This window comes from Littorina saxatilis, linkage group LG8 (genome assembly GCF_037325665.1).
Source record: "Littorina saxatilis isolate snail1 linkage group LG8, US_GU_Lsax_2.0, whole genome shotgun sequence".
In the NCBI taxonomy this organism is placed as follows: Eukaryota; Metazoa; Mollusca; class Gastropoda; order Littorinimorpha; family Littorinidae; genus Littorina; species Littorina saxatilis.
Window position 1 is genome coordinate 375,001 of NC_090252.1, and position 18,686 is coordinate 393,686.

At 41.2% G+C, this 18,686-nt stretch overlaps 1 protein-coding gene across 1 annotated transcript in view; it reads left to right on the top strand.

The window, feature by feature from the left end:
• The window catches only part of LOC138974441 (uncharacterized), a 21,334-nt gene extending 3,047 nt beyond the window's left edge, over positions 1-18,287 (top strand). Inside the window, exons 2-5 of the mRNA XM_070347156.1 lie at positions 15,095-15,186; positions 15,543-15,777; positions 16,170-16,358; positions 17,604-18,287. Of these exons, the coding sequence (XP_070203257.1) occupies positions 15,095-15,186; positions 15,543-15,777; positions 16,170-16,358; positions 17,604-17,824 (737 nt within the window). The 3' untranslated portion in view covers positions 17,825-18,287. The remainder of the gene's footprint in view (positions 1-15,094; positions 15,187-15,542; positions 15,778-16,169; positions 16,359-17,603) is intronic.
• Positions 18,288-18,686: the final 399 nt, after the last annotated feature.

Below are 18,686 nucleotides of genomic sequence, written 5' to 3' on the forward strand. Positions count from 1 at the left end.
ATTTTAATGATGAACTCGAACTGCCTGAATCTGTGTTGCCTTTCTCATTGCAACTCGGCTGCATGATCACATGCCTGTATTTGTCATGTAAATTCTTACAACCCCGGATACAAAAACAAAACCAGAAAATGACGCCACAGTTTAAACAACAAAAGCATGGCTTTAATTTAAAATAGCAGCATTAACACCTAAATGTTTGTTATAATGCAGTAAAGCTATTACATATCTGATTATTCTTATTCACCTATTTCGTCTCCTCTACCCATGTGCGTGTGTTGTATGTGCCTCTTGTTTTATGGACTGGGCAAAGGAGCTGCGCCTTCGGCTATCAGTGTGACTGACTTTTAGGGTTTAACGTCCTCTTAGACCAACTGGTCTATATTGGGACAGGTATTGGTAATACGTTGAAGTTATGGTGTGATACTTTGATTCGAACAAGCCCGCTGTGGCTGTCTTCTTCGACACACCAGCATTGGGTTTGTCTCGTCAAAGTATCAAAATACGATCATTATAATCGGAGACGAGAGATGATGCATGCGTGTCTTCGTGTTTTCCAAGCCCTGAGTCTTTCGCTGTGAACGTGGGATTTTTTCGTGCGCATGTGTTCACACGGGGGTGTTCGGACACCGAAGAGAGTCTGCACAAAGTTGACTCCGAGAAATAAATCTCTCGCCGAACGTGGGGATCGAACCCATGCTGATAGCGACCAACTGGCTACAAAGCCAGCGCGCTACCAACTGAGCTACCTCCCCGCCGCGCTATCAGTGTCAAGTTACCTGAAGGCAGAGGGGAAGTGCTTAACTAACCGTATCGAGTCAAGCACGCTATGTCGTGCATTCCGAACGCGTGTACTGGAGTGACTGACAGGGGCTAGTCTGGACTTGACTGCGCCTGAACTGATGCGTTGTTTCATCGAACACTGAAAAGTGTCTATTGACAGTTAAAAAGAGAAGTACGCAAGTCCGAATTACAATAGAAAGGGCAAGATGAAGAAACACAAAAGCACGAGGCTCAAATAGGTGCTACCAAAATTAAACAGAAACGTCTCTGGCGAACGTTTTAAACAGTATAAGACAGTATAAGCATAATTAGTATGTATACAGAATGCTATACAGTCACGCAGTCCTTCTGTTTTACTGTCCGTACTCAGATAACGGATGTTTTAGAGTCAAATGAGCTGAATCTGTGCGTATGCCTTCAAAGATGGCTTCACACGATTGTAACTAAAACTTATATTCGTAGTCCTACTATTATTCCGCCAGGCACTCCTTTCAATACTTTTCTTCATATACCACCAATAGTATTATGCTTTTAGATATCGTTGTTAAATGATGTATTTTGATGCTGTTACCGCTGTCTGTCTCTGTCTTTAGATCTCTCCCTCTCTCTCCCTCTCTTTCTCCTCCTGTCTGTCTTTATTTATCTGTTTCCGCGTCGGTCTCTCCGTCTGTCCCTATCTCTGTCTGTCTCTATTTGTCTGGTTTAATGCAAGCAATGATAAGTGTATAGCCTTATCTATACATATATAATTAATATATATCATAGATTATATAATGGTATGATACATGAAGATTGTATAGGGACTTCTGCTACACTTATGGTGTAAAACACATGGGATGAATCATGCTGTGTTGCTTGAAAGTACAGACTCGAACATCAAAGCATTTGGTGTCACTCGGTTCAAAATATTAAAATGTATGGTTCGTGCACGTCCAATTTAATTGTGATTAGGCTACACAGCCATAGTATATAGGTTGTGTATCTAACATGATGTAATCGGCGTACCGTTTCCGCACAGTCTTCGACTCGACGACTCCATAACCCCACATACACGTGAACATCAATAGATCTCCCAAACTTCTTTAAATATTTTAATCAAAATGTTTGTAGTACATACTCAGAAGACGACCCTTCAACTCTGTTGAAACAATTCAGGGTGTTTCCGCTAAAAATGTGTCTGTAAATCAAGTTCTTAGTTGAAGTTAAACAAAATGATCCTTACATAGCCCGTAAAAGCCCGCGAGGTAAAGGCAGACAAAAACAGTTGTGAGCGCAATCTATAATTGTAACCCGTTATGGCGTAGTTGGTATGTCAATGTTCGCCTGTGGTCTCCAAGGTTGCCGTGGGTTAAATCTCATGTTATTTTTTGTGTGTGAAATGTGACGCAGGGATCCCTTTGAACCCATTCCTCTTGTTTTTTGATTGTTGGTTAATCATCTTTTATAGTTCATGTTACAAACTTCTTTAATTTGGCAGGTGTTTTTATTTTTTAATTTTGTATTTATTTTTGGGGTCTTCTTTTATTTCATTCCAGGGGTGGGGTAATAAGCGGGCGGTTTAATGGTCCTTATGGTCCTTTTGTTTATTTTCGGAGGAGTGGGGGTGGGGGGTGGGGGGTGCCGCTGCTGTCTGCAGGTTATCTAACTCACTAGGCATGACTGTTTCGCTAAATGGAGCAGCAGCGTCAGTGGGGAACAGGGCACGAGACTGTAGAGTTATGGACCCTCGTGTACAATCAGTGAGAGCCATAGTGAAACACAATATTACACATTTATGAACAACACATATTAATTACTTCACGCCATTACCTCAGTTATTCCCATAGTAGCAGAAACATTTTTTGAACATTGTCAAATATACGTCAGGGCTAATAGTCTCGGGTGCTGTTTTACTTCACAGTTATTTTTCAAGGTTGTCAGTAATATCAGAATAAATATCACACACTTGAATGTTGTCCAAGAGCTTCAAGGCATAGTCACTGATGTCATTACTTCAGTTATTGTCAAGATTGTGGGTCATGAGAACTTAATTATAATATTAATAGTTTTATGATAATAATAAAATTAAACAGCAACAAAAAAATACGAAAAAAGTTATAAGTGTATAGTACTTGTCTTACATTATGATAGTCCTGATTTTGTGATAAATCGCCAATTTGCAAGTGCTCTACACAAGGCTAGATGTTATTAAAGGTCAAGGAGGTCAAATATCACGAAAAGGCGAAGCAACCAGCATCGGTGGCTGGCAGAGGAACCTCCCTCCGATTGGGCCACCAGAAGTAGAGGTGAAAGGAGAGGCTGGTGCAGCGGGGTGCCCGAGCCTCAGAAGGATAATTGGCGATGCAGCAAGGCCATTGATATCAGCGTGAACTTGTTATCAGCCGGTGCCGTTATCGGGTTACAGCCGTAGCCCTTTCGCCGTGGCTTCGCGAGCTAGCACTGTAAGTCAGATGCTGACCACCGGTTCGCGGCGCCACAGGACCATGTTTTCAGCGTTCCTTTTCGTGTTGGGATCAAGTTACCGTGCCCTGGCCAAGAACGCTAGCATTGAAGAAGGGAGAGAAAAGTTCTACCTCCCCATCTTCGGTTTATGTAACCGACTAGGGCTCCTTGCATTAGGAAGTATTCGGATTCTAAATGTTTATTATTATTATCACTAGCAATACTCGTGCTCCTCACGGGATGTAACAAATGTTTTATGATTTTCATTAATCACTGATGGTGTGGATATTAAAGTGTATATGCGAATCCATCCCATGATCAATTGCTATTATTGTTGCAATGGTCGACTTATCTTGTCTGAATCATGACTGATTTATTATTGTATTCATAGCTTCAAAGCGACGGTGATTGGAGTAGATTAGCTCCCCTGATCAGCGAAGCCTTATTTAACTATCAGTCATATGATAACCACACATATGATGGTAAAAACCCTTATAACTTTGGAACCAGCCAACCATTTTTTTTTTTAATGAAATTAAACATGAAGACGCAGGCCATTAGTCCCTTCATGAATTCAAAAGAGAAAAAAATCAACTCGATTTTCTGCGAAAAACATTTCGCTGTGATTTTGTAATTTGTAACTGCTATTTTGTAGACCCTTCCTCGGAGTATGTAATAAAAAAGGTTTCATTGAAATATTCCCAGAACTTTGGGAGATATGGATGTTTATGCATTGGAGAATCAAACACTAAAACCCTTATAACTTTGGAACCAGCCAACCATGTTTTATGAAATTGAACATGAAGACGCAGCACATTAGTCCCTTCAACTTAAAAAAAATTAACTCGAATTTCTGAAACATTTCTCGCTGTGACTTGGTATTTTGTACTGCTATTTTGTAGACCCTTCCTCAGAGTATGTAATGAAAAAAGTTTCATTGAAATATTCCCAGAACTTTGGGAGATATGGCTGATTATGTATTTTGACCATCGGGCCCCGTAATGACCTTGACCTTTGACATATCCAATATAAATGTTGCACACAATAGGCTATCGTGTGTCTACATCTACCTACAAAGTTTGGTTGAAAAATACTTAGCGGTTCAGGATTTATCGCAGTTCCTATATTGTGACATACATACATGCATACTTACGGAATGGAACAATCGCAAACGTTCCCGCTGGATGACGAATTAAATTATAAAAAACGTATCAGTAAAATAAAATAACAATGAACAGCACACATTCCCTGAAAAGTAATGTAGCGTAGGGGAAAGGGAGAAAAAATGTGACACCGCGTGGATTCGAACGTACGTGATTAGAACATGATGAAGCAAGAGTGTCCTAACCAACTGGCCTACAAATAATTTGCAAAAGTTTCAGGGAAAAATACAGCTATGACATTACAAAAACCATAGGCAATGGATGTTCCCGTGTTTGCCATTCCAATAAGTAACAACGATAACAACTTGATAGGTTTGAGAGTAAACTTGATTTGACATGATACTGTGTTGTCTAAAGTGTTTATTGGATTCTCGGGCAGTTTTATCCCGGACGGCTGCATGTCGAGTTTCAGGGGTGCCTAAGGGCTTCCGGCGGTAGGTAAAAATATTTAATGTTCAAATAAACCCACTTAATTAAAAAATAAACACATTAGACTCAGCCAGTCGTGATCGAGGTGGCCTCCACTATGCCCATGCAAAAGGAATAACGTGAAAGTTGCCCAGTACCACAGAAATTAGCAATTTCGTGTGACTGAGGCTACCAGTACCTGTATTAATATATGAATTATAATTGGCAACGGTAAGCGATTTCACACAGATTAGCGCGGGACAAATATTGACAGAATTTTTTTTTATCATAACTGCAATGTTCTTCTCCCCCCCAAAAAAAAACCCAACAACAACGCAACACCTCCTCCCTCCCCAACCCCTAAGAAGAACAGGTCCGACAAACCCCTGCGTCACACAGTAAGCTTTTTTTTAAAATTGGTTTAAGCGTGTTTTTATTAATTTCTTGTATACATGTTATATACAGTAACAACATTAAGAACGTTAACAAGCAGACTGCTTATGGACACGTTCCAAAACTAATTATCAATACACATTCTGATAACAAGACATGGCGAACAAGTGATAACTTTAACCTTTTTCTTTCAAAATATTTCATAATATTTTATACAAATAAAGAGAGGGAGAGAGAGAGAGAGAGAGAGAGAGAGAGAGAGAGAGAGAGAGAGAGAGAGAGAGAGAGAGAGAGAGAGAGAGAGAGAGAGAGAGAGAGAGAGAGAGAGAGAGAGAGAGAGAGAGAGAGAGAGAGAGAATGCTTTGCTACATCTATTGCTGTCACTGTTAATATACTATCAGCCGAAGCGATCAGTTGACATAACGTAATCTTGTACAGCAGAAAATATTTTCATATTCAAAGATATAGTTAAATCAGTATTGCCAAACAAAAGTGTTTTGCAATCCAGAGCGTACGTTGGTAGACTATTGAATAAAATGGTTCTATGTTCGTTAAATTTTGGACAATGACACGTCCACCCTATGACATGACTATACACTCAGAACGCATGCGCCAAAGCATATAAATAGCCTGCTGACAACCAAAATTGGGACATTTTGAAAAAAATATTGTATTTTGAAAAAAATATTGTAAAAAAACTAGTACATGTGGGGATTTACTTTTTGCACACAATTAAAGAAAGATTTTTCATTGTTTCAGAAATGTACTTTGTATTTGTCAAAAGGCTTGTTGTGTTTGTGTGGTATGCTATTGAAAATGTCAATAAATAGCCTGCTGACAACCAAAATTTGAAAATTTTGAAAAAAATATTGTATTTTGAAAAAAATATTGTAAAAAAACTAGTACATGTGGAGACTTACTTTTTGCACACAATTAAAGAAAGATCTTTCATTGTTTCAGAAATGTACTTTGTATTTGTCAAAAGGCTTGTTGTGTTTGTGTGGTATGCTATTGAAAATGTCAACAATTTAAATAAAAAAAAGTCCAGAGGCACCACATAAATACTACAGACATGTTTGAAAATATGCACAAAATGTTGTTAGTGAATACTCAAAAAAGAATTTACTAACCTGAATGATACAATGAGATGACTGGGTGATGACTATGATGAATATATCCATGTAGAAGAAAAGAAACACTTGCTGTCACAGTATTTACAGTGCCACAGAGCACAGCTCAACGCAAAACGCCACACCACATTCCAGGCACCAGAATCGAGTCCCATTGCGTTGGGTTTTATCCATAGAAGAAAAGAAACACTTGCTGTCACAGTATTTACAGTTTTTGTATAAATGACTTGTTTAGAACTCGGTTTATGCACGGAGAACATCCTTCTTTGTGTGCCACACTTCGAAGCACGGATCAACACAAAGCGCCACAGCCATGTGGCCACAGCCGGAACATTCCCGGCACCAGAATCGCGTCCGTCCGCTTGCATTGGGTTTTGGCCAAAGTAGCATTGACACCTCGAGCTCTTGATTTGGCTAATAGCTCATTCACCCTCATCACTCACTTATCCATCTATCACAACACCACTGTTTCATGCACACACAGTCACTACCTTCCTTCTGCACGCCGCTTCGCTTCGCAACAACACTGACAACTCGCGACATTTTGGAATCCTAAATATGAAACTAAGGCATGGGTTGGTCCCGTCAATGACCTGTAGTATCCAAACTAACCAATGAAATCAACTGTTCTGGGAGTTATTTGTCGCGTATGGTAATGCAGCCGACCTCTGAACCTATGACGTGGGTTTTCGTATGGAAAATCCCCAGCGTGGTATTTTCCACTTCCAACGCTACTATTAAGGCGGTGTGAGGCGAAGCGACTCACGCACCTTACGCACGGATTCTGGCGGCGTGCTGACAACGGCATGATCAGTGAACGCTTGTATTCGGGCGGCGCGTCGCGAAAAAGTCGACGCCAATGGAATTCAATCTCCTGCCTCGGACACTTTCGTTTTGTCACGTTAGGAAAGCAATTTACCAACTTATCTATTTTACGTCTTGACAGTTCACGTGAGTGATATTTTAGTGACTTTTGTGACATATAGACTGACCGGAACAAACGCAAACGTCCACCCTCTGGGTGACGAACAACAACACATTTGCATTCAAACGAAGTAGTTTGTTGATCATAGTGCAATTATCCCGTTTGACTTGTGTCTGTTCTCAATATGACTAACATATATATGTACTCATTTCTCCCAAATGGGTAAAGCTATTGAAACTCACTTTGGCTATGAGCTCGAGGTCCATGGGAATAAACGCTCATAATTATGTCCTGCAGATTGATGACCCTGGTGTCACTCAAAATTATCCCGCCAGGAAATGCTATTTCGTATACATGTACTCAATTGTCTAACCGGCACGGTTGGCCTAGTGGTAAGGCGCCTAGTGGTGGGTTCGAACCCCGGCCGGGTCATACCTAAGACTTTAAAATTGGCAATCTAGTGGCTGCTCCGCCTGGCGTCTGGCATTATGGGGTTAGTGCTAGGACTGGTTGGTCCGGTGTCAGAATAATGTGACTGGGTGAGACATGAAGCCTGTGCTGCGACTTGTGTCTTGTGTGTGGCGCACGTTATATGTCAAAGCAGCACCGCCCTGATATGGCCCTTCGTGGTCGGCAGGGCGTTAAGCAAACAAACAAACAAACAAACTCAATTGTCTCCAGTAAGGACACAGTTATTTTCTCCGAATTTAAGGCCCCAGTTTGTGGTGATTGATATTGATTTGCTCTGTAGTTTGATGATCCTAGTGCCAACATTATCCCGTCAGGCATGGTTTAAATGTTTTCGTTTGCACCCACTTTTCTCCAAAACTGATAAAACTGTTGACACCACTATTAGGAAGCATGCTCATCGGAGTCGATGCCGAGAAGCTCTGAACTTTGGTGACCCTAGGTACCATATTATCCGGCCATGAAGGGTTTTAATATACTGCTGACCATACACCCGTTAGGGTCCATATGTTCTATCAGCCCCAGATACTTTACTCTCTCCATCTCTCTCTCTTCAATAATGACACCCCCCATATATCACTCTACTTATCTTCCACTCTCGAATCTCCAAACATTCGGTTAAACGTGATTAACTGGTACCGTACCCCTATGACAGATAATATTCCCTATTCTCTGCATTCTCTGCTTGCTGTAATGCTCTTGTTTTTTTCAAGCCACATTTCACGTCAACCAACTTTCATCAAGACGTTATTTAAAGCGTCATTGTAGAAATGACATTATAAGATGTTTGATGGGTTGTTGACAGACCAGCTTTTTTGTCGGTCCGAGGGGGAGCATATCGTCTTTTGTTTCATATTTATTGACCAAGGCCGAAGGCCGCGGTCAATAAATATGAAACAAAAGTCGATATGCCCCCCGAGGACCGACAAAAAAGCTGGTCTGGCAACAAACCATCAAACATCGTTTTTGTCATCATTTTGGTGGTTCAACATTAAGTGAAAAATCAACACAGGGAGCCATGGTTTGAAACGCGAGTTCTGTTATTATAATGCATGTTCAAGGCCCCAGCACGTTGTTCAAAGCTGGCGTGCGAAAGCAACTTACTGCGAGTGATTTGAGTTTATAATGTTGAGACAAGTATGTCAGGTTTGAGGATGCGAAGTTCTGTAGGTTCCGACTACAGAGTGGTGTGTGAAACCAACAGTAAGCGCCTTTGAGACGATAGTGCCCACATGTTGCATTCGAGCGATGGGATTGTCGTATTTCAAACGAGGTGATTTGCTTGCACAGTCAGCGTTGACCATCTCACAACAGATCTGTTATGTGGATTAGCGTGCGACGTTCGAGTCGGGGGCAAGGAATCGCAGGAAGCAAAGATGAGTCTTTTTCCATTGTCACCTTTCTTTCCGGTTGTTGGTGCATATAATATTGTGCGGACAAAATGATGCGACGGCGAGTGTTTTTTGCCTCCAAGATTTTGTGGTGTGGGTATTGTTTTGCTCGTTTCATACCCACACCAAAACCTGAAACACACCCCACCCCACCCTCCCCCTCCCTCACAATCAGTCCATGAACACAAACACTGACACACACAAATTAATGATCAAGTTACCCCCCCCCCCCCAACCCTTCACTTGCACACCTGCAACGCAGACGATCATATTATTGATTAAATATTCATCTAGGTCAGTGTTGGATTTTTTGTTCTTGTTTGTGTTATTGCAGAATCGGTTTTCTCTTATTGCTACACGTGTCTCTTCATTACATTTCACCATCGCCCTACCACCCTGCCCCTCTCGGTATTCCACCCCTCGGTTTTCAGTGGTAAATATTAGTAATCGAATATTGAAGCTACGTTGAGTCAAAGGTCACAGAAGATTTGCATCGTGCAGCACTGCACGAATTGGGTCAAAGGACACAAACGATTTGCGTCGTGCCGCGAAGGAAAGATAATCGCGATCTTGTTTCTCATTGCCTCTCTGTTTTTCATTAGACTTGTCATTCTGCTTGCTCGGCTTTGTCAGATGTCTTCATTTCTTGTTGCTATGTTCTTTGCTTTTTCATTATTATTTTTTATTTGCGCTTAGTTTATCGATACAACGTCTTGTGCACGGGTCAAAATGTGTGTGTCAGGGGTCAATTGGTTTGACTTAAACTTGACGTTCGTGTTCCTCCAAACAGAGATACACGCACTCCATGACTTTGTGAGAAGATAAAACATATCGATAGGTTTCATTTGTTTGCGATAAAGCATAAATGTATGACCTTTGATGAGGTAGTTTTGTTTTTTGTTTACATTTGCCAGTTTGCCAGTTCGTATTTGGAACTTGGCGAAGCAGTGTCGTCTGTTTAGGTCTGGGGAAACGCCAATGAAAAGAGCCGAAGAATCCTCGAGCGTTTCTATTGGGTTTGCTTTTGATTATCCATGTAATAGGGCTTCCTGCAACTATGGTAACCGGGGATTTATTCCCCGGGGAACATGACATTTATTTCCCATGTGCTTGTGAATGAAAACTCGTGAAAATGATGACAATCGGAAATATTAGGGGAATCCCTGTCATAACATTTTTTTCTATTTGTTTCCCATCAGGCATTTTTTGTTTTCATCACAAGTAATATAATACAGACACACAAAGAGAGACACCTATAGTGACAGCCGCTCTATCATGCTAGGACTGGTGTCAGTATACTGTGACTATACGAGGATGTCAATCAATCAATCAATATGAGGCTTATATCGCGCGTATTCCGTGGGTACAGCTCTAAGCGCAGGGATTTATTTATTTTAATTTTATTTTATGCAATTTATATCGCGCACATATTCAAGGCGCAGGGATTTATTTATGCCGTGTGAGATGGAATTTATTTTACACAATACATCACGCATTCACATCGGCCAGCAGATCGCAGCCATTTCGGCGCATATCCTACTTTTCACGGCCTATTATTCCAAGTCACACGGGTATTTTGGTGGAAATTTTTATCTATGCCTATTCAATTTTGCCAGGACAGACCCTTTTGTCAATCGTGGGATCTTTAACGTGCACACCCCAGTGTAGTGTACACGAAGGGACCTCGGTTTTTCGTCTCATCCGAAAGACTAGCACTTGAACCCACCACCTAGGTTAGGAAAGGGGGGAGAAAATTGCTAACGCCCTGACCCAGGGTCGAACTCGCAACCTCTCTCTTCCGCAAGTGCGTTACCACTCGGCCACCCAGTCCGATGTAAGCCTCTGCGATTTCAATCTCAGTGTGGCAGTACATTAATCTGCTGACCATAAACAAGGAATGCGTCCAGCTGTCTCTCTAGCTCTCCAGTAGGTTTCTCAGCGGGATACCTGCTTGACGACGTTCTAATTGATGGCACGCGAACCGTGTAATGTATAGCCACTGCGCGAGTCGAACCGCTCTACGACTAGCTGCTCCTTTTCACGGCCCCCCAGCCCCACGCATCCCTCTCTCCCCCCTCCCTCTCTCCCCCTCCCTCTCTCTCCCCGTTCGAAAAAAACCCAATACAGCTACCCTTTCAAACCATGTTTTTTTGCTTATTTGCTATTGTATTTGGTTGTAATATGTTATATAGAATTGTGCATGTGGAGGGATATTATATTTTTTAAATATGGAAAAAGTGAAAGCTAATTTAAAATTTATGGACAGATTAATTGATGAAAATGGCTCTCAATAACGACGCAAAAAGGAATTTTACAGGAGCAAGTGAGATTTTACAATAACGTGTTTGATAAAAATGGGAATTTTGTTGAGGAGGATGCTGAAAGTAAAGTTCTTAATTCAAATATTCCTCAGTTAAATGACGAACGAAAATCATTGATGATTTCTCCAATATATCTCGCTTAAAATTAAATAAAAGTAAAACGGAAGCAATGTGGTTGGGATCGCGTATAAACTGTCAAGAGAAATATTGCGATATTAAATGGAATACCCAGGTTAAAATCATGGGAATTAGTCAGTTTTAAAAAGGACATCCCGGCCTCTGAAATTATGGAAAATTGGTCCAAAAGACTTGAAAAAGTTGAACAAATCATTTGCAGATAGTCAAGAAGAAATTTAAGTATAAGCGGCAAATTATGTATTATTAAGTCCTTCTTAGTTTCACAATTTGTGTACGTTATGCAGGCGCTTCTTGCCCCTGTTAAAGTTCTCGATAAGTTGAATACTATTTTGTTCAGGTTTCTCTGGAAAAGGAAGTATTCAAATACAAAAGCCGAAATGTATTGTGTAATGTGGTGGAAGAAGGTGGTATTAACATGATAAACGTCCACGATATGCAGACTTCTTTTTTACTCACATGGGCAGCAAAACTTCAACAACAAAAACATGAAACGTGGACAACGATTCCATTAAGTCTTTATCAGGTATTGGGAAGAAATTTACTTTGTTTTAAAGCCACAACACCACTAAAACTGTTCCAAGGTATTGAATGCATTCGATCAAACTTTTGGACAGAAGTTCTCTTAAAATGAATCCATAATAAAGCATTGATTTATGAGAGAGAAGATCGCTTTGGCGATCAATGTTTGTGGAACAATATAAAAGTGGTTTATAAAAATAAAAGCTTATATTTTAAAAAAATGGATAGAAGCGCACTTAGATACGGTGAAAGATATTTGGGTTAACGGAGATATGATTCCTTTTAACCAGCTGTGCACAAAGATAGGATACAGTCCCTCTAGATTTTTTTAGTACGGCGCAAAGACTGCTGTGCGAGCGCTTGCACTTCGCAAAAACACAGCCAGCCCGCGAGCAGGCGAACACAATAATGACCTTGACACACGGAACCCTGTGATCATTAACCCCTCCGCGAGAAAGTTTCGCATGCTGATTGTCCAGTCCAAAGCGAGCGAGCCTTGCGCTGTTACATTTTGGTTACATAAATATCAGGTTAAACTAGATCACAATTATTGGCTGTTAGCAAGCAAATGTACAACAGAAGAAAGATTGCGATTGTTACAATGGAAAATATTACATAATATTTATCCCACGAATATATTATTAAAAAAAATGAAAATTAGAGAAACAAAATTATGTACATTTTGTAAACACATTGATTATGTTGAACACTTTTTTGGGCAATGTGAGAAGTTGACGAGCTTTTGGGAAAATGTTGTCCATTATATTCTCAGAACACGATGTCTTGTTTGGTTATCAACCTAGTAATATATGCCAAAATAATAAGGTACTTAATCACATTATTTTGATTGCAAAAATGTGTATTAGTAAATATAAGTATGGTGATAGATACGATTTGAATAGTATATTGGAAAATGAAATGTACATTGGAAGTATGTGAGTAATGTATAAGTCGAGATGAGGCTAGGTGAAGTGATATATGGCGTTTGTGAATATTATGAGGGGGGTGGGAGAGAGCGGATGGACGAGAATAAGGAGAAAAAAAAAAAGGAGAAAAAAAAGTAACCATGTATGGCTCCTCAATTGCTTTTTGTATAAACAACCATGCAAACCACAAAAAAAAAAGAGAAAAAAAAAAGAAACAAATTTTCTCCAATTTAAAAAAAAAAAAAAAAAAAAAAAAAAAAACAACAAGTCGCTTAAGGCGAAATTACTACATTTAGTCAAGCTGTGGAACTCACAGAACGCACTGCATTTTTTTTACAGTGACCGTAGTCCGCCGCTCGCGCAAAACGCAGTGAAACTGACGAGACTGTTTAGCGCGGTGGTGGTTTCGCTGTGCTGCATACCCGCACGCTTTTCTGTACCTCTCTTCGTTTTATCTTTCTGAGCGTGTTTTTAATCCAAACTCTATATGATTTGGAATCAGGAACCGACAAGGAATAAGATGAAATTGTTTTTTAATCGATTTCGGAAATTTGATTTTGATCATAATTTTTAATTTTTAATTTTGAGAGCTTGTTTTTAATCCGAATATAACATATTTATATGTTTTTGGAATCAGAAAATAATGAAGAATAAGATGAATGTAAATTTCGATCGTTTTATAAAAAAAAAATTAATTACAATTTTCAGATTTTTAATGACCAAAGTCATTAATTAATTTTTAAGCCACCAAGCTGAAATACAATACTGAAGTCCGGCCTTTGTCGAAGATTGCTTGGCCAAAATTTCAATCAATTTGATTGAAAAATGAGGATGTGACAGTGCCGTCTCAACTTTTACAAAGAGCCGGATATGACGTCATCAAAGACATTTATCGAAAAAAGAAAAAACACGTCCGGGGATATCATACCCAGGAACTCTCATGTCAAATTTCATAAAGATCGGTCCAGTAGTTTACTCTGAATCGCTCTACACACGCGCACGCACACCGGCACAGACAAAACTTGACTAAATGTAAAAAGAGAGAGAGAGAGAGAGAGAGAGAGAGAGAGAGAGAGAGAGAGAGAGAGAGAGATATATGATAATAATGATGATGGAACTTTATTTTTCAAGGATAGAGGTTTAAGGTGACGCCTTTTCTTACAACCGGTCCTTACTTCTAATACAAATGTCTAATAAATGATAAACAAGTAAAGCAACATGACAAATAAACAAAGTAAACGAACGAACCAGCAAACAATCGACAAGTAAGCAAACAAGCAAATAAACATAAACAACAAAATGACAAAGTAAGGAACATACAAATCAAAAGCAAAACATGCAACATATTAATTGAGGTTATACATGTAAAGTGATCGACGGTTAAAGTTCCATCCTCACCTATTCACACTTTACTGACACTATACACAACCATCAGTGTGTATAGGAAACAGGTACTTAACGCCTTCGTCCGTACGGGTTACACACTGTGTATAGCCAAACGGTACCTAATGTGGATTTCGTACGTACAGAAGTCACACAGATCCGTCTGCGTATGACCGGTACCTAAGGTGCTCCTCGTCCGTATGTGTGTATGTGTGTGTGTATGTGTGTGTGTGTGTGTGTGTGTGTGTGTGTGTGTGTGCGTGCGTGCGTGTGTGTGTGTGTGTGTGCGTGTGCGTGTGTGTGTGCGTGTGCGTGTGCGTGTGTGTGTGTATTGTTTCATTCGAATCTGGATAGATAACAGTTATTCTCGCAAGAAAAAAGTGTAGTGTTCATAAGACTCATGAGCAGAAATCAAGCTTTAAGAAAGTGTGTCACAACATTTTAAAATCGAAGCCAAAGCAGCTTTGCTTTATTATAGTGAAACCCTCCTTTAAAAGGAAGTGGGGGGTAAAACAAAAAAGTAAATTTAAAAAGGTTTTGAATTGAAAATCTGAGAAAAACTGGTCTTTAAAAGTAGGGAGTCTTGTATCTGTGGGGGGGGGGGGGGGATCTTAACAGGAAGGTTCCACTGTATTACAAATAAAGTAGTAGTAAAACACATACTGTGGGAGTTAATTTCACTTATCCACGTATGATTGCATATTCAGTGTATCCTGGTGAAGTTGCCATAGCAGCTGAATATGACGGTCCACTGAAGCACCGCAGGGAGGTTCAATGCAGTGTCTTCGCCACAGTCGAGGTATGTTCACTTATGCGGTTTGTTTCATCAATGCTAATATTTTACCTTTGTGTATAACTACGTGAAGCATTAACTTGCGCAAAGTGCATTATTTTTTCTAGTCAGGGAATCATATTGACTTGAACTTTCAGTTCAGCGGCGTGCACGAGAAAGTACCCAGTAGGCTGTGAGCCTAACATTGTCTCGGATAGTTGAAATCTCAAACAAATCTACTCCCAACCAGTCCGACCTTGGTTCCAACGCAACTGAACATTTGCTCGTGCACACCACACAACATAATCTTGTTGACATATATCTATAGGTAAGAACCCCAAGCGTTCACACCGCCACATGTCTCCGCTAACCCTGTCTATCAGATCACATGGTCCTGGCGAAGCAGAAATTCTGCTGACAGTCCCTGGACAGACATCACCACGGGCCTTGACCATAACGTCAGTGACGTCATCCCTGACGTCATCGACCGCTGTGACTTAGCCTGGACCTCTGTACTGAGCGTGTCACAGGGGATGTCAGACAGGAGGTGGTCGTTTCGATGTTGTGCTGGCTACAGGGACGTCTCTAACGTGTCTTGCGCCACCTGGTCACCTGCTGGTCAGTATCGCGGGGTGTCTGTGTCCGTGCTAGTGTTCCTGGTTCAAGATCTTACTTTGCTAGGAATCTGCTTAGTTTCTGTGTGTGCTACAAGATTTGTTAATACTTGTTAATAATACTGATGTGCTATGTCTGATATTCGTAGACATACAGTGCATTTTGGTGAAAGCGTGTTTAACTAAATGAGTCAAATAGTAATTGTTGTTTATTAGCATATGTATCCTTTACGCTCTTTCGGTTCTAATTGGCAGTAGTAGTTGTAGTAGTTGTAGCAGAAGTAATTAATATGTAAAGCGCTTAGAGAATGTCAAGCGCTAAATAAATCTCCCATATAAATAAATAAATAAATAAATAAATAAATAAAGTACTTCTTGTGGGTGTTATATTTGCAGAACCAGAGCGTACGTCATCATCGAGTACAATAACAACGACACACAGTGACGTAAATTTCTCTCTGACATCATCAACAATGACGACAGCTGCAAACAACGTGATCGCGACGGTTGATCATGGGACGAGGGAAGCTATACTGTCTATTACAAACACACCAGTTCGCGCACGGCCAGTTCAGCCAGTCAGAGGTACGTGACAAAATGTGCCATGCAAAGTAAACAGCCAGGTAGAAACCGACTTGACTTGAATATTTGAGTTTAACATTCTCTCAGACCAACTGGCCTGTATTGGGACAGGTATTGATAATAAGCCTGCGTTGAGAATTTGGTGTGATGTTTTGATTCGAACAAGCCCACTGTAGCTGTCTTCTTCCACACGCCAACGTCCACAACGATCCTGAGAATTCCGTTGTGTCATTGAGATCTTTCGCGATCCGCAAGTTCTCCCGATCACAGGTTCGCCATACACACCCATCTGTTCATAGGTGCAAACACAACCGGGTCACAAACACACACGGAGACAGTCAGATATATATACAAAGAAGCTGTCCGACAGACAGAGAAGTAGAGAGGCAGTTAGATCATTATACAATCGATACTGTTTAGCGTTACTGTGTACAAACATTGGAGACTAGCTAGGGGATCCGTTACGTCCTCACAGGCAGTGTTTCTATTAGGGACAAGAGTTGGTGACATGCTGTGTACGAAAGTGAGAACAAGCGGAGGATGACGGAGTGGGTAAAGGAGTGATGATCATACAAGTTTGTTAAAAAAAATATCGGTTCTTTTACCACGCAATGTAATGTTTGTATGTTTGGGCTTTCACCCATTGTCTCCAAATGCGTTTGGGGGTATAGGGTTTTAAAAGAAAACGTTTATTTTCGTAAAAGATACTTTATAAGCATTGGAGACATGTGTTAAATAACGCTTAAATGCAACAACAACAACTCGCGCAGACAAACTACCCCTTCTTTCGTCCAGTAAAGGAGCCTTCATGTGTGAACATTTAACAAACGAGTAACTTGAAGATTATTAACATTGTGAGTCTCACAAGCAGTCAATTCTTATACTGTTCAGAGGGGCGCTAGTTTTCTGTGGGAATAATTATATGAAGGTAGGGGTGGAGGAATGCGAGACACAGGCGTTGTCTAAACCAAGGGAGGTAACCGATGTTACCATTATATTGGTTAAAGTGTGTTGCCTCCCTTTAACTTCAACGCCACAGATGTGCAGAAACGCACAAACCTTTACCAATTTGTCACACGCGCGCACAGGGACACATACACCCACACACACACACATTCACGCACACATTCACACACACACACACACACACACACAAAACACACACACACACACACACACACACACACACACACACAAACACACCTGTATCACTCTCTTTCTACCCTCCGGCCTCTTCTGTCACCACAGAGAGAAAGTCCACGCGGCCAACAACGGAGATAGGGGCGGTGGTGATGGTGGTGGCGGTGGTGGTGACGGTGGTGACGATGGTGGTTTTCGCTGTCCACCGAGCGGTCAGTGGTCGTCTTCACCGCTCCAACTCCACACCCAGAGGGCTCCACGTTATGACCACCACGCTGTCACAACGACCATTGACCAGGCATAACACAATCACTCCTGTGGACACGTAGAGAAAATGACGTCGTTAGCTGCGGGTGATGACGTCACAGCGGGCAATGATCAGACATAACACAATCACGCTCGTGGACACACAAAGAAAATGACGTCGTTAGCTGCGGGTGATGACGTCACAGCGGGCAATGATCAGACCTAACACAATCACTCCTGTGGACACGTAGAGATAATGACGTTACTGGTTGAGGACCATGACGTCAATGCGAGAAGTGGTCACAGGGATTTTCATGTGCATCACTCCTTTTCAAACGGGGAGATAAAAGCGACACTCGCTGGTGACACTGACGTAATAGCGGCCAGTGGTAATAGCATCACTTCTGCAGACAAAAATGCAGATTACTACGTCATGAATGAAGGAGATGACGCCACAAAGAACACTGATGAGCATCAAACTAAAGAAGTCGTGGATATAATGACGTCACTGGCTTTGGGCACTACGTTCAAAACTAGTAGTTCGCTAAAGGCCCGTCCATACACTCCCGTCCGACCCTGTCCACACTTGACTTATGCTCAAAACGGCCCACGTGGGAGCGCCGTAGCGTGCCATGATCGCGAAGCGTTATTTGCAGAAGAATAGCGCGTGTTCTAATTTCTATGACACGGACATAGAACGACGGAAATTTGACCAATCAGAGCAAACCAGAGCGATGACGTCAGCTGCTCGCGGCGCGGCAGTCGAATGCAACTGAAGAGAGACCCGCTCAACTGATACTGCGTTGTGAAAAAAATCGTCGCTGTGTGGCCACTCGGCAATTCCCGCGCGACGCACAAAACGGCCTGCGGCGCATAAGGCCCGTCCATACACTCCCGTCCGACCCTGTCCACATTTGAGTTATGCTCAAAACGGCCCACGCGGGA